Source organism: Condylura cristata, unplaced genomic scaffold, assembly GCF_000260355.1.
Source record: "Condylura cristata isolate star-nosed mole 26May11 unplaced genomic scaffold, ConCri1.0 scaffold00024, whole genome shotgun sequence".
In the NCBI taxonomy this organism is placed as follows: domain Eukaryota; kingdom Metazoa; phylum Chordata; class Mammalia; order Eulipotyphla; family Talpidae; genus Condylura; species Condylura cristata.
The window spans coordinates 23,269,020-23,286,195 of NW_004567125.1; the positions used below are offsets into that span (position 1 = coordinate 23,269,020).

A 17,176-nucleotide genomic window follows, 5' to 3' on the forward strand; every position below is an offset into this window, starting at 1 on the left:
CCCCTCAACAGTGTACTTCCTCGATCTGCCTGTTCTACTCCCCACTCTGTCCCTGGGGAATCCTCTCACTCTCCGCATCTCTGGCCTGTACCCCAGTTCTGTATGAATGAATAAATAAAATCTTAAAAAAAAAAAAGCAGAGCTATTGGCTTTAATCACTACCTTCCCCACCCTTCCCTTCACTACCACCTACATACTCACTTCAGTTCTTTAGAATATATAAAACTTCATTTTGGAGAAAAATGGTACCTTAGAATGGTTCTAAGCTCAAGTACTAGTAAGCATTCCCTCAGAACCCAAAAATATTAGAAGACTCTGTATGTGAAAAGACAACTTACCAAATGGAAGAACGTGTACAAATCATTTCTAATAAAAGACTTGGATCCAAAATACATAAAAACCCTTACAACTCAGAGATAAAGAAACAATCCATTTTTAAAAATGAACACAGGGAAAAAAAAAAAAGAACACAGGGGCCCCTCCCTGGTGGCACAGAACTGAGAAGCTAAAGCTACTTCAGCATGAGTTTGATCCCCGCCCCGGGAGGTGACCACATGGCATGGCAGACCTCTCCCTGCTCACACTGCTCCCCTCAGCAGTGTACTTAAATCGATCTGCCTGTTCTGCTCCTCACTCTCTCTGGTGAAGCCTCTCTCTGCCCCTGCACTTCTGGCCTGTTCCCCAGTTCTGTATGCATAAATAAATAAATCTTTAAAAAAAAAAAAAAGAACACAGGATCTGAATGGCCAATAAATACATGAGGAGATATTCAACATCATTAATTAGGAAATGAAATCAAAACTACAATGAGATGCCATTTCACTTACACAGGAATGGCTATAATCAAAAAGATGTAAAGAAACTGGAAGCTTCATGCATTGCTGGTTGGAATGTAAAATATAGCAGCCTCTTTGAGAAATCATAAGCAGGGCCCTCCCCGGTGGTACAAGGGGTTAAAGTACAGCATTGCGAAACTTGCCAGAGTCGCTTCAGTGCGAATTTGATCCCCCACCCCAGAGGTGACCCACATGGTGCATGGGTCTCACCCAATGCTCCCCTCAGCAGTGTACTTTATCTGCCTGTTCTGTTCCCCACTCTGTCTCTGGCAAATCCTCTCACTGCCCATGCACCTCTGGCCTGTACCCCAGTTCTGTATGCACAAATAAATAAAAATAAATCTTAAAAAATCAGAAACGGTTCTTTAAACGATTAAACATAGTTACTATCTGACTCAACACTTCTACTCTGGCATATTCTCAAAAGAAATAAAAATGTATGTGTACATGTCCATGTTTAAGAATATTCATAGGTGTTTTATCCATAATAGTCAAAAACTAAGGAAAAGAAAAAAAAAATCTGAAAACTAAATGTCCATCAACAGGAGAATGGGTAAATTGTGGCATAAGCATACAGTGAAAAGTCACACATGTATAAAAATAAAGGGACAAATGATACATATAATAACACAGGTGACTCTTACAAATGTTATACTGAGCATAATAGACCAATATTCTTCCAAAAGAATATTATACAATTACGAATATCTGAATTTCAAGTAGAACCAACTGATTTTAACAGAATTCAAAATAAGATATCTCAGAGTGGGGGTGAAAGAATATATACTGACAGGAAATAAGCTTCCTAGAGATTCTAGAAATATTCTAATTTGATATAGGTGGTACACAGGTGTGTGTGCATGTGCACACACATGTGCTTGCATGTATGGAGCAAGAGAAAATACATTAAGTTATATCCTTAAGGTTTTTGTACTGCCTATATCTCACTGAGTATATGGTATATTGCAATAATTTTAAATGAAGGAAAATACTGTCAGTACAATACTGTACCAAACATCTTTAAAACTTTTACATACAGTAAATAGGGAAAATAAAGGTGATAATGAAATAATACAGCTTTTAGAGTGCAGAAGTTAAGAGCCAGGGCTTTAGTCAGAATGACAAGTTCGAATCGAGACTTTGTCACTTACTAGTTCTATGATGTTTCAAAGTTCCTGTTTCAGTAAAATGCAGATAATATTATATTACAGGATTGGTGATTAAAGAGATAACATACACAAAATGCTTGGCATATTATAATATTAAAAATCCCTTATACATACATATCTAATAGAATTAAAGATAATTTTACTTACTATTTTATACTTTTTCATGTTTTTCAAATCTTTTTTTAACAAATAGTCACCAAGGTATTCACTGTTCTATGCTATTCTATAAATCATTAAGTTCTTAAATGTTTTAGTGCTACTCAAAATATTTTCTTTTAAATTGCATTAATACCCAGTACAGAGTAGACACCTAACACCACAGAAGCTCCTATTTCTCTCCTACTCCACTTATTTCCTTAATGTTACTTTAGAATAAAGTTGGGCAAATCTAGCAATAAAACTTCAGCATTTAAATACTTTATGTACTTTGGGGGTAGTTTTAACCTTTCTCCAGGGCTTGAAAGATCAAAGATACTCAAGAGGTCTGAGAGGTGTGTGTTTGTGTGTGTGTGTGTGTGTGTGTGTGTGTGTGTGTGTGTATGTGTTTACTCCATATCCTAATGTCAAATTTGGTAAGAACCTAACTTCCAAAGTAGAAAAAAAAAATGGTATTAAGCAGGGGAAGAGACAAAACTAAAACTGTGTCCATAATACTGCCAGATAACAAATGAAATCTATAAAGAATCTTTCCTAGAAATAAAATTAAATTAAAAGTTCCAATTCCATCAGAGTCACAGAATGTAGAAGCCACAATGCAATAAAAGTATGTATGAGACTTACTGAAGGGTAAAAATGACAGAAAAACACAAAGTAGACTTTGACATATCTCTAATTACTACTTCATTTCAAGCTAATGGTAAAAATTAGTCTTTAGATAGTTGATAACATCAGCCTGTCTTTGCTGGGTTAGTACCAAGATCTGTGGCCAAGCAAATACTTCTAATAAAATTGATTTTCTTTTTTGGCAACCAATAGACCAGTCAATAATAATGTTGTTTAAGAAAGATTGAGTCATGAGGGAGATGAACCTTTCCTTCCATTTATTATGTTGGTACTGTCTATATATGAAAAGAGTTTTTAATAATGAAACCAGAAAAGAAATTACAAGGGAAAAGTTATTCTGAGAGCTAATCTCCAAAAGCCCTCTGACTTGGAAGCATCTTAGCAACCCCAACTGACAAAGTCAAAAGCATTGCCTTATCTAAAGCTTGATCATATGGACGAGGACTGACAGTAACAAAGGAAAAGCGCAGTGAGAGGCAATATAAAATGGTCATGTGGATGCAAACTGGCAAGGAAAACCCTGCCCGGCATATAGTCATAACTTATCCATCCTAAAATCCTACATGAGACTTTGTATTCATTAAAACTGGCATTTAGTAAAAAGTGTTCTACCAATCCACATAAAGTCTTTTATTAACAAAACAAATGGAATAGAAGAAGTACACTGGCAAAACTACAGGCTTCCAAAGTACCCTCAAACAACTCAAACCAAATAAAAGACATGAGAGTACCAAGTTTATTGTTCTGGTTTGTTTTTTACTGGGGTAGAGGGGTGGTTTCAAGAAACAAGGGTTGAAAAGATATTTCAAAATTCACACAGAAAAATAAACAAGTTAAAATTATTGAAAAATTTCTGGTTAGGTAGGCAAGGAATTTGTCCCTAACAGATATTAAAACATATTTTGAAGCTAAAATATTTAAAATTGCATAAGTATGTGAACAGAAATATCAATGGTAGAATAGAATAGCCCAGAACAGACTGAAACATAAAGTAGAATATGAAAAAAAAAAAAAAAAAGACACTACACAACAGTAAAGACTATTCAATAACATTATTGGCTCTAGAAATCTAGATAAAAATAATGTTGGGAGGATCTCTGTTGGCACAGGGGTTAAGTTTCAGTGCTGAGTTCAATCCCCAGCCAGGGAGCTAACGCTGATGACATAGTAAACCTCTCCTCTCTTGCCCACTGCTCTCTTTAGCAGTGTATTTCAGTGGCTCCATCAGCTCTGCACCCCACTTTGTCTTGATGAATCCTCTCAACCCCTGCACCTCTGGCCTACACTCTAGTTCTTCTATGCAAAAATAAATAAAAATAAAACTAAAAAAAAACAAAAAAGTTGGCACCACCTGGATGAAAATTAAATTCCTACTACATGCATATAACAAAAAGTAACTCTAGATGGGTCAAGAAACTATGAAATGGTAAAAGTACCAGAAGAAAATATGGAGGGAAATTTTTATAATTATTGATATATCACAAAGAAACTGCTAATTTTTCTTGATATATGAAAAGTTCTTAAAAAGTAAGAAAAACACCGTCAATTCAATGGGAAACTGGAGGAAATATATAAACAGATGCTCTACATTACTGTTAACAAGAGAAATAAAAATTTTGTGTTCATTAAACAGGCAGAGGACAAAAAGTGTTACGACAAACTATTTTGGTAAGAATGTAAAAGCAGTAATGTTTACATCCTGCTAGTAAAAATATAAGTTGGTATAGACCATTAATATGATAATAGTTTTAAAATTTATAATATATAACTATAAAGGAATATTATGCATCTATTATAAACAATAAGCAGCACTATTTGATGTGATATAGGACAATTTGCAAGATAAACTGTTAAAAAAAGAAAGTTATAGAGTAGTATGTGTAATTTGTATTATTTTGCTATTGTATAACATTGCATATGTGTAACATAGCTTGAAATACACATAAATCTGGTAATAAGAACTGGGGCCCTCCCTGGTGGCACAGCTGGTTAAAGCGCAGCACTAAGAATTGAAAGCCATTTCCCCATGAGTTCGATCCCTGCCTGCCCCAGAGGTGACCACACGGCGTGGCAGACCTCTCCTGACTCGCCTGCTGCTCCCCTCAGCAGTGTACTTCGTTGATCTGCCTGTTCTGCCCCCCACTGTCTCTGGTGAATCCTCTCACTGCCCCTGCAACTCTGGCCTGTACCCCAGTTCTGTATGAATAAATAAATAAATCTTAAAAAAAAAAAGAATTGGAAAAGAGAAATGGGTAATAAGGGTAGGAGGAAGAATTTTTAACCATTAGTCTTTTTTATAGATATACTGCCTACTCACCGCCCCCCCCTCCAAAAAAAAAAAAAAATCAGTGAAATACACACATTTCAAGGTAAGGTTGTAGCGTAAGGCTGTGACTTGACCTATGACTCAAAGCTAGGAAACTGGCCAAGAAAAATTTATATAAGTCTAATGAAGAAAGAAATATTTCTGACAAAACAGCATGGCTAACACATGTATCCAGTAGATACTTAGGTCTTTTTTTTTCTGGTTCTCACATCTTATTTTTCTAATATGGAAACAATTTTTTTATCAGCTGTTATTACTTTATTAAATAATTATTGAGTACCTACTATGGGTCAGATATTATGGTAGGCATCTGCATATGGTGGTATTTGCACACATGTAAATAGGCAATTATAATACAATGTCTACCTGGTCAGAGTGAAGAAAAGCTTCCTGGAAGATCTAAATATGTAGAAATTTCCAAGAACTCCAAAAAAGTTGTTAGAATAAATGTAATTCAGCAAAGGTAAAGGATACAAAAATCAATATACAGAAATCTGTTACATTGCTAAATACTAACAATGCAAAATCTAATAAGAAATTTTAGAAAACATTTTATTTACTGGCATCAAAAAAAGAAGAAAGTGCTCAGGAATAAGTTTAATCAGAGAGGTGAATTACTTGTGCACTGATAACTATAAAATGTTGCTGAAAGAAATTAAAGATACCAGTAAATGCTAATCATTACATGAACTGGAAGGCTTAACATTAATAAGGTTACCACACTCTCCAAAATATCTACAGATTAAGTCAATCTTATAAAAAACCCAATGACATGTGTCACAGAAAAAGAATTATCTACCCTAAACTCCATACAGTAATTCAATGGACCCAGAGTATCCCAAAATATTCTTGAAAAAGTTAGAGGTCTCACACCTCCTGATTTCAAAATTTACTACAAAGCCACAGTAATCAAACCAGTGTAATTATGGTAAAAAGGAGAGCTATATAAACCAATGAAATACAAGAGAACTTAAACTCATATTTATGGTCAAGTGATATATTTTTTTAAGATTTATTTATTTATGCTTACAGAACTGGGATACAGGCCAGAGGTGTGGTAGATGAGAGGATTCACCAGAGACAGAGTGGATAGCAGAACAGGCAGATTGGCGAAGTATACTGCTGAGGGGAGCAGTGGGTGGGTCAGGAGAGGTCTGCTGTGCCAGGTGGGTCACCTCCCTGGCAGGGTATCGAACTCGTGCTGAGTGGCTTTGGAGAGCTTCATAATGTGGTGCTTTAACCCGTTGCACCACCAGGGAGAGCCGATGAAATGATTTCTTAAAAGATTTTATTTACTTATTTATTTATGCATAGAAGAATGGGGTATTGGCCAGAGGTGTGGGGTGGGGGAGGAGGGTGAAAGGATTCATCAGGGATCTGTGGATCCACTGAAATACACTGCTAAGGGAAGCAGTGGGTAAAACAGAAGAGGTCTGTTGTGCCACATAATTAGCTCCCTGACCAGGGTTAATTCCCTGGCCAGGGATCCAAATTATGCTGCAGTAGCTGGCCAAAGCTAGACAGCCTTACCCTTCAGCCACAGAAGCAGCCCTGATCAAATGATTTTTGACAAAGCTGCCAGGACCACTGAATAAGGAAAAGATAGTCTTTTTCAACAAAGGGTGCTGGGGAAAACTGAATATTCACATGCAAAAAATTGAGGCCATAAAATTAACTGGAAATGGGCCACACATCTAAGTGTGAGAGCTAAAATAAAACTTAACAGAGCCCTCCCTGGTGGTGTAACAGGTTAAGATGCAGCTCTGCAAGTGAGTGGCAGCCACTTCAGTGAGAGTTCAATCCCCAGCCCAGAGCTGATCCACATGGTGCAGCAGACCTCTCCTGTCTTGCTGGCTGCTCCCCTCAGCAGTGCTTTTTGTCAGTTCTGCCTGTTCTTGTCCCCACTCTGTCTCTGGTGAATCATCTCACTTCCCCTGCACCTGACTTGTACCCTAGTTCTGTAAACATAAATAAATAAATCTTTAAAGAAAATAAATAAAACTTAACATAGGGAATTGAATTTGGCAGTAATTTCTTAGCTAGGAAATCAAAAGCAGAGGCAACAAAAGCAAAAATGGTAACTAGACTTTATCAAAATGGAAAACTTTTGTATAATCAAAGAACACTATCAACAAAGTGAAGACTACCAACAAAAATAAATATTTGTAAATCGTTAAAGGATTGACATTTAGAATATATAAAGAATTTTTATAACTCATCAACAAAGAAATAAAACTTGGTTAAAACGTGAGTACAGGACATGAATAGACATTTCTTCAAATATGACATACAAATGGTAAATAATGCCATGAAAAGATGTATAATATAACCAATTACAAGGGAAATGCAAATCAAAACCACAATGAAATACCAACTCACACCCATTATAATGAAACAGAAACAGAAAATAACAAGTGTTGATAAGGATGTAGGGAAACTAGAACTCTTTGTGCATTGCTGCTGGAAATGAAAAATGATACAGTACTGCGGAAAACAGTATACTGATTCCTTAAGAAGTTGAGAACAGAGTTACCATGTGATATAGCAATTCTACTGCAGGGTATATACTCAAAAGAAATGCTACCAAGGACTGGAACAAACCTTTATTGCCTGTATTCATAACAGAATTATTTTTATAGCCAAAAGGTAAAGGTAATCCATGTGTGAGCAGATGGATCTTCAGGTAAACAAAATACAATATACCATAATGCAATATTACTGTTAAAAATCTGGAAATTCTGACACATGCTACACATGGGTGAAGCCTGTGTATCTTAAGTGAAATAAGCTAGTCACAATAGGACAGTGTTATAGAATTCCACTTATATGATGTACCTAGAATAGTCAAATTCATGGATATAAAAAACAGGGTGGCCCTCCCTTGTGGCGCAGCCGGTTAAAGCACAGCATTAAGAAGCTAAAGCCACTTCTGCATGAGTTCGATTCCCAACTGCCCCGGAGGTGACCACATGGCGTGGCAGACCTCTCCTGTTCGCCCGCTGCTCCCCTCAGCAGTGTACTTCGTGGATCTGCCTGTTCTGCTCCCCACTCTGTCTCTGGTGAATCCTATCACCCTCCACATCTATGGCCTGTACCCCAGTTCTGTATTTCTGTATGAATAAATAAATAAATATTGAAAAAAACAAAAAACAAAAAACAACAAATAAACAGGGTGGTAGTTGTGAGGGCTGGAGGAAGGGACTAATGGGCAATTTAGTTAATGCTACAGAGTTCCAGGTGAAGGAGATGAAAATGTTTTGGAGATGAATGGTAATGATGGCAATACTTAGCCCAACAGAATGTACTTAGCCCAACAGAATGACACACTTAATAATGATTAAAATGAAAAATTTATATATATATATATATATATAATATATTTGCCACAATAAAATAAATAAAGAAAACAGGTAAATCTTAATAACCTTAGATTCAGCATTGGATTCTTGTTTATGACATGAAGACTATAACCAACCAAAGACAAGTGAGATAAATTTGTACTTGATCAAAATTTAAAATTTCTGTGCCTCTACAAGACACTATCAAGAAGGAAGAAAATATCAGCAAGTCATGTACTTGACAGAGTGTTCAGAATATGTAAAGAATTCTTATATATTTCAATAACAAAAAAATCAGTGCAATTAAAAAATGTGTGAAAGACTTTAATAGCTATTTCACATCATCAAGAAATACATGAAAAGATACTCAACATAATTTGTCACTATGGAAATGCAAATCAAAATCATACCATGTGAGGTCATTTTTGGCCCATGTGATGGCTACTGAAAAGGAAAACGAGGTGGAAAGGGAAATGGGATCGGAACTAGGGTGGAAAGAGTACACTGGACTGTGGTGATGGCACATGGGTGGATTGGTGGTGGGAAGTCCATGGGGATTACAACTGCGATAAAAAAAAAATGCACAAAATGAAGAATGATGTAAAAAAAAGTGTTTTTTTTTTTTTAAGATTTATTTATTTATTCGTACAGAACTGGGGTATAGGCCAGAGATGCGGAGGGTGAGAGGATTCACCAGAGACAGAGTGGGGAGCAGAACAGGCAGATCAATGAAGTACACTGCTGAGGGGAGCAGCGGGCGGGTCAGGAGAGGTCTGCCACGCCATGTGGTCACCTCCGGGGCAGGTGGGGATCGAACTCATGCGAAAGTGGCTTTAGATTCTCAGTGCTGTGCTTTAACCCGCTGCGCCACCAGGGAGGGCCAAAAAAAGTGTTTTAAAGATAGAAAGAAAAAAAGGAAAACAAGAACTGGCAAAGAAGTGGACGAACTGGAGCCCTTGTGCATTGCTGTTGGGGATGTAAAATGGTGGTTCCTCATAAAATTACCATATAATTCGGCAACTTTACTCCTGGGTATAGAGCCAAAAGAACTAGAGAACAAGTGTTCTAAAGAAAACATGTACAGAAATTATTCACAGCAATTATTTTCAAATGACAAAAGGTGGAAACAACCCAACTATACATTAACTGATGAACTGATAAACAAAATGTGATATGTACATATAATGCAATATTATTTAGATATGAAAAGGAATGAGATTTTGTTATATAATAAGATAAATCTTGAAAACATGCTAAATGAAAGAAGCCAGACACAAAGACCACATATTTATGATTCCAATTATATGGAATATTCAGAACAGGCAGATCCATGCATGGAGAAAGCAGATTTGTTTTTGTCAAGATTTGGCATGAGGGGGGAAATAGAAAGTTACTATTGACTAGGTACAGGTTTCCTTTTGGAGTGATGAAAATAACTAAGGGTCACGCAACACTATAAAATGTATTAAAATGTCACTAAATTTAAAACAATTTTATGTTATGTGGATTTTACCTCAACTTGTTTTTTAAAAGTCCCCTTGTTATCACTCTTACCTGACAATTAATATCAGCTTTATATTGTAACAAGACTGTGACTAGTTCTTTATGTCCTCGGTCACATGCCCAATGGAGCAGAGCTCTGCCCTAAAAACACAGAAAAAGATAAAGGTATTAGTCCAGTTGTGGGGCCATATAAAACAGGCAAAGTAATATGCGAAATTACACGTTAATTTTTATAAGATAGACAGACATTAAAGTCAGTCATTCCCATTGCATGGGAAAAACAATTGAAATTCCCCATCTACTGAAAATCCTGAGTTCTCTTTCTGGTATCCATTGCATACTAGCCCAGTGACTTATTTCAGCCTGCTCTGTTTCCTCACTGTAGAGTGGAGATAAGGATAATACTAACAATAATGCCTATAACATCTATTGAGTAAATGAACTTTAAGAAAGTGCTTTGTATATTGAAAAATACTTCAGAAGGCCCTCCCTGGTAACGCAGTGGGTTAAAGCACAGCACTAAGAAGCTAAAGTCACCTTAGCATGTGTTTGATCCCTGCCCCTGAGGTGATCCACATGAGAGGTGCAGCAGACCTCTCCACCTCTCCTGAATCGCCCGCTGCTCCCCTCAGCAGTGTACTTTGTCAGTTGGTCTGTTCTGCTCCCCACTGTCTCTGGTGAATCCTCTCACCACCCTTACACCTTTGGCCTGTACCCCAGTTCTGTATAAATAAATAAATCTTAAAAAAAACTTTATAAATGTTAGTTTTCTTAAACAACTATGTTCATTTTATCTAGTGAAAGAAATCTTGTGCCTGAAAAAATTAGTTAACTTTGGAAAAAAATCTTAATTTAAATTTAAATTCAAGGTTAGCCCTTAAAACATAAAATCTAACCAGTTTGAAACTAAGCATTGCCATTTAACATTCCAAATATCTAAAAAAACAGTAGTCTGATCTATTAGTGACTATCTCCAAATGTAGAATGTAAAAGCCATTTGTTAAACAGGATAAATATCAGGAGATAAAGTACTAAATATGAAACATTAGTTTTAACTTATCTACCAATAACTCACAGGTACTATGTGTTACTTCTGTTTTCTACAGTTAGAAAATCTTGGTTCAGTTAATGAAAAAAGCCTAAAGCTAAGGGCTTTTCTGAACAAAAGAGGAGCATATGACTTAGCTCTGTTTCAGGGTACTACTGAAGAAATTTTTTAAGAATGGAATGTTCCACATTAAGTTAAAGTCCCTGCTTTATGCCATTTTAGAAGAGATTTAAGTAGACATAAGCTGGGATAAAGATGGTTTTAAGGTAAAAAGCACCTCTCAAGAAAACTTTACTGAACACACTTAATCTTTCAAACTCTTCACACACCTATTAGTTAAACTAATTAAACTGGGATCTATTCTCAAAACAAACAAAAATAACAAAGTAAGAAAACCTCTGTTCAAACTGTCCTTTTTCTTTTCATTTGCTCAATCTATTTTTATTTACCTGTCAGCATCTGTTTGCCAACAGGCTTAAACAAAATTCAAAAAGGGAAACAAAAAATTGAAAATATCACAATTTGTTGTAGTAACAAAAGTAGTTTCTTCAAAGTGTACTGAATCTTTAAAAATGGAGACAAGTCTAAAAATCAAGCAAAAACTGTATTGTTGAGTGGAAAATTAGTTTCCAGTGAAGTTTCTATAGTTCTAATGTGTACTGCTCTTCTGTTAGCAGGGCACTAAGTTGAAACCCTCTAGGTGATTATTTAAATGATCTAATATAACCTCTGAAAAAACACCAATGTATACAATATCCTATAGTTTAGTGTAACTGCTACATAGCTTTCATGTGAAACTCAGATAAAATTTCAAAGTCTCAAACATTTTTAGTTATAATTTTTAAGTACATATTTATTGCTACTAAATTAAACGACAGTTCAAATTACTACAGAGTTAAAAGAGATGTGTGACATACAAAGTACACTTGTCAGACTATTTAATAGTTAAATAGGAAAACAAAATTAATGTATCTAACACTTTTACATAAGAGGTACAGATAATTTCTACTTCTCAACCAGGTTCCTAATTTCTTTTTAGGTTTAACCCGATGGAGTTCCATCAACTAATGCTAAACATAAATCTTTAGCTGTTTCAATGGGAAAGTAGACAAGCAACACATTGAACTATTAATTGGAGTTCTATTTTAAATTTCTTATATGTGGTGCCAAAAATTTACTTTAGGGAAACACCTATGACTGGACCTCACTAGTGATTCTCACTTTGGCCATATTTTCCAGAAGGGTGGCATATGTATAGCAATGATTTAAGAAGGACGATATGCTCTCAGACGTCTGCACCACGATTTTTAACACGTTTTTTGACCTGCAATGTAATTAATGTTTGTAACACATTATTTTAATGGTACACTAATTAACCTTGAATTAGAACGAATTCTCTGACAATGACTTTCTGTAGATGTGTTGAAAATATCTACATTCAGATAATCCAATGATTAATAATTTTATTCAGTATTAAGAAACTTAAAAACACAAGGATAGAATTAAACATACTTGTAAATAAGCCAGATCAAACAGATTAAATCATGTTTAGGAATTTTTGCCTTCTAAGTGTTCTACAGTTAAAGGAACAGGAAGAATGGTACAACTAGGGGCCTAAAGATGCTCTTCTTTAAATAACAAAATTCCTGTAAACATGTTGTAATTGAATATTAGTAGTTCAAATAATAACATAACCAGCAATTTGCAGAGATGTTATCCTCATAACCAATATGACAAAATTAGGAAATATTTCTTTGTGAACCACAAAATATCTAGACCAATAAAATGCAATTATTAAGTTATTATTTTTTTTTTTTAAAATTTATTTATTTGTGCATACAGAACTGGGGTACAGGCCAGAGGCTCAGGGGCGGCGAGAGGCTTCACCAGAGACAGAGTGGGGAACAGAACAGGCAGATCGACGAAGTACACTGCTGAGGGGAGCAGCGGGCGGGTCAGGAGAGGTCTGCCACGCCATGTGGTCACCTCCGGGGCAGGCGGGAATCGAATTCACGCGGAAGCGGCCTTAGATTCTCAGTGCTGCGCTTTAACCCGCTGCGCCACCAGGGAGGGCCTATTAAGTTATTTTAAATCAGGATTGTGTAATTTCTCCTCCAGAAGTAAAATCATGAACTACTTGCACATTAAAGTAAATTTTGCTTTCAGGTTTTATCCAAATTAATGAAATATTCTACATGTTAAAATATATAATAGTTTTATTTTCTTTGATGGGTGACATAATTTCTTATAAATATTCAACTTAAATTTATTTTTATTGATGCCACAAAAGCTGACAGTTACTTGTGTCTAGTTTTCAAAATCCTTTTTAAAAAAATATCACAGAAGTATGTAGCAGGTGAGAGGGAAATCCGCTATTAAAGGGAATCTTTGTTAGGTCACCAGAAGACCACAACACTGTTTGGAGAGCTCTGGATAAATTCTGGGACTCAAATATAATAAAATATAGAGTGTGGGGGAGAGTTTCCATCTATTAACTAAGGGAGCTAATATTATCTTTCCTCATACAGATGAATGACTCTAAAGTGCTTTGAAAGTGCAGGGTAGCAGCTAACCTATTAAGTGGTATTACTTTCATACCTCTGGAAAATAGAGTGGGTTTAACTTGAAATGCTTCTTTTATATCCTTAGTTACTTGTCCTTACTTAAACCATGAAATTTTTTTAATGAGATCTTGTCCTGTATATAACAAAATAAAAGAGATTGTTTCATAAGATGATTCTTGATGTTCTTAAGGTATTTTTTAGAATAATGTACACCGTATATACAATAAACAAAAATAGACAAAAAAAAAAAGTTGGCAAGTTTAAATTTTAAGAGTTGCCACCTTGTCTGTCTGTCAAAGATGGTATGGTATATATGTATATTGCTGCCTAATTAGGAAATGAAATATTGCAAAATGTCAATTTTAATTCCTCCCTACAAAAGTTGGATTTCAATTTCTAATTGTAGAACTTCAGCTACCAACAGCCTGTAATGTCTCCATCTTCTCTATCCTATGCCTGTTTTCTTCTCTTTGTTGCTATTGCTGGTGCTGCTACTGCTGGAAGCACCTGGCAGTGAGAATTACCAGCACCCACTAAAAATTAACACAAGGCCTCCTACTTCCATTTCTTCTCAATAGTGAAAAGCCAATGGTGTTGAAAAATATTAGACAGGAGTGTGTCAGACAGGCAGAGTTTAAGATCTCAAGATGTATATAATGCAGAAACCAATGGCTCTGAAGTCAATGATTCTCTGTGGGGTAATTCACTTACTAGCATTAAAAATAAAACCGGCCACACACCATTATGTGTAATAAACATTTAAAACAATCAATTCCTTAACCTCTCTCACTGGCCAAAAAAATTTAGATTAGAGAGAAATTGTGTTGTTGAAGTGTCAAATAAATGAGAGGATGTAAAATACACTACTTTAAAAAAATCTCCCCTTGAGCACTGAGTAAGCCATAGTGTTAGTGACTTGAGGGTGAAGGAATAATAAGCAAGGAGGATAATACGCCATCCTTTGTAAAGTAATAGTAACTTGCCATGGAAACAACCCAGGTGTCCACCAGAAGAAAATTGACACATTCAGGTGATGAACTCTTATTCAGCTATATAAAGGGGAAAAGCATTGATGGAAGAATTTCAGAAACATGTTAAGTGAAATAAACCTTACACAAGAGAGTATACATGCATTAATCCATTTATGTTAATTTATAGCAAAAGCAAAAACCCATCTATTATAGAAGAAGTATCAGAACAGTGGTTTCCTTTATGGGACTATGACAGGGAAGGTAGATGAGGGAACTTTGGGGGGTGATTAGAAATGTCCCATTTCATAACAGGAGCTTTGATTGCACAGGTATATGCTTTTGTCAAAATTAATCAAATGTACTTAAGATTTGTGCATGTCACTGTACATAGAAGTAATCTCCAAAGAAAAAGTACACTAATATTCAATTCTAAATAATGATAAGCATGCTGAAGCAATTAGAAGCAAGTATCCTGCTATTTATAAAAATCTCTGAAAAGTATGAAAAAAGATTGATGAACAAATAGAGAGGAACAGATAAGGATGAAATTAAGCACAGTAATGTTATCAGGGGTAGAAGCTTGGTGGTAGGTATACAGATGATCACTGTAACATTCTTTCAATGTTTCTATAGGCGTTACATTTTTCATAGTAAGTGTTAGAAAAACATCAAACAAAAATTTATATACACATATTCAAAACAGCATTATTCACAATAGTCAAAATGTGAAAGCAACTTGAGTTCCACAGAGAGGAATATTTGGATAAACAAAAGGCAGATATACACACAAGGGAGTACTGTTCAGTTTTAAAGGGGAAATTCTGCTATAATATGGATAAATCCATGCTACAATATGGATAAATTCAAAGTTATTATGCTAAGTGGATAAGCCAGTCACAAAAGGACAAATATTATATGATTCCACTTATGTGACATTATTTAGAGTAGCCAATGTCCTAGAGACAGAAAGTAGAAAGGTGGATGCCAGGAAGGATGAATGGTGAGTTACTGTGGAATGAGTACTGACGTGCAACTGAAGAAGATAAAAAGGTTCTGGAGATGGACAGCAGTGGTGTTGGACAGCACTGTGAGTGCCCCAAAGGTCACAGACCTGTACAGTTAAAATTGGCTAAAATGTAAATTTTATATGTTACACACATTTCACTGCAATAAAAAAATTCAAAAAAAGGAAGTTGCTAAAGTTTGCAAGATTTAAACTATCATCACCATTTTGTGATTATGCATTTAATGAATTTCTGATGTAAAATATGACCACAGGCATGATTTTTGCTGTCTGTCTTAAAGAAAATGGGTAAAATTTGAGTTTGTACTGCATTTCTCAATTATCAGAATCAACAAAATTCCTTTAACTTAATCTATTCCACAACCAAAATAACATATATTATATGTAGACAGTTATTTGAGGATGCATTTTTTGTATTCCTGTCTCGTAACTTAATAAAAGCATAAAGTTAGTTTCAGTATACAGACTTTATGTTTTAAATCTTTTGCTTCTTTGTTGGGTTAACACTACATTTTGCCATCCAGTTATTCAAGCCAACATAATGTAAATTATATTCTGACATGAACTACAAATCTAAAACAAAGCAAGAAGGGAAATGAATGGAGTCAAGAGAGGGTTACCTCCTTTAAACTATTTGAAAGAACCAATAAACACAGAGAAAATGATATAACAATTATACCCTCAAAAGGATGGAAAGAAAAGAATTTAACTAAACAAGTAGTTCAACAAAAGAGTACTCTGTAAGTGCAAAATGAATCTAAGGAAAACCAACGAACTATATGAATGCTTTTGGAGGGATTGATGATAACGAACTATACCGGAACTATGATGACTATTTTGCACAAATAATGCATTGCCACATTTATTCTAAAACAAATTTAAATTTATGTAAATATAAAATACTATTTAAATATCATCAATATTCATATATTAGTATCAACTGTATGTTACACTGATCTGAGAAACAATGTGACAAGAATTATGTGTTATTTGATAAATCTTCAAAACATTTTTTATCTTAAAAAATATTTTCTTGAAAGAACTTCATATATTTGGCTTAAGTGAAAAAATATATTAATTTTGCTTAAGGATAAAAACTAAACCAATGTGTAAAAAAGTGATAGGCTTTAAGATCTTCTCCTTTCATATTCTCTCTCTCAATTTCTGAACATTTTTGTAAATGGTTAAGAAACGTTGTAATATAAAATAAAAAATAAATACATATAAGATGATGTAGGCTTACACATTGAAATATCTGATTTATATATTACATATTTATATACATATGGTTTCTGAACAGTAAGTACAACTACAAAACTACTTTCTATTATGTGAAATACAATGTCTAATTACTACATCAACAGAAACTAGTAGGTAATTTTCTCAAACTAGAATCAGATGCCTTACTATGTAAGCGATAATTAAAACTTAAAAGGATAAAAGATTTATAGGAGGAACTGTATTTATTCATAAAAACTTTGTTTTTGAAATACGAATATTTCATTCAAAAGGCATAGATATGTGTCAATGTACTATGATAGAGATTCAACTATGCATTTCAGGCAATATAACAATTGTGTATATTTCAATGTATGGAATGTAAATACAGTTAAT

The 17,176-nt window shown here is 34.8% G+C and overlaps 1 protein-coding gene across 2 annotated transcripts in view; it reads right to left on the reverse strand.

Moving 5' to 3' along the window:
- Positions 1-17,176, reverse strand: part of ACBD6 (acyl-CoA binding domain containing 6) — a 157,715-nt gene that overhangs the window by 57,047 nt on the left and 83,492 nt on the right. For both annotated transcript variants that reach the window (XM_004688535.2, XM_012728836.1), the window contains exon 6: positions 10,007-10,096. In XM_004688535.2, the coding sequence (XP_004688592.1) occupies positions 10,007-10,096 (90 nt within the window). The remainder of the gene's footprint in view (positions 1-10,006; positions 10,097-17,176) is intronic.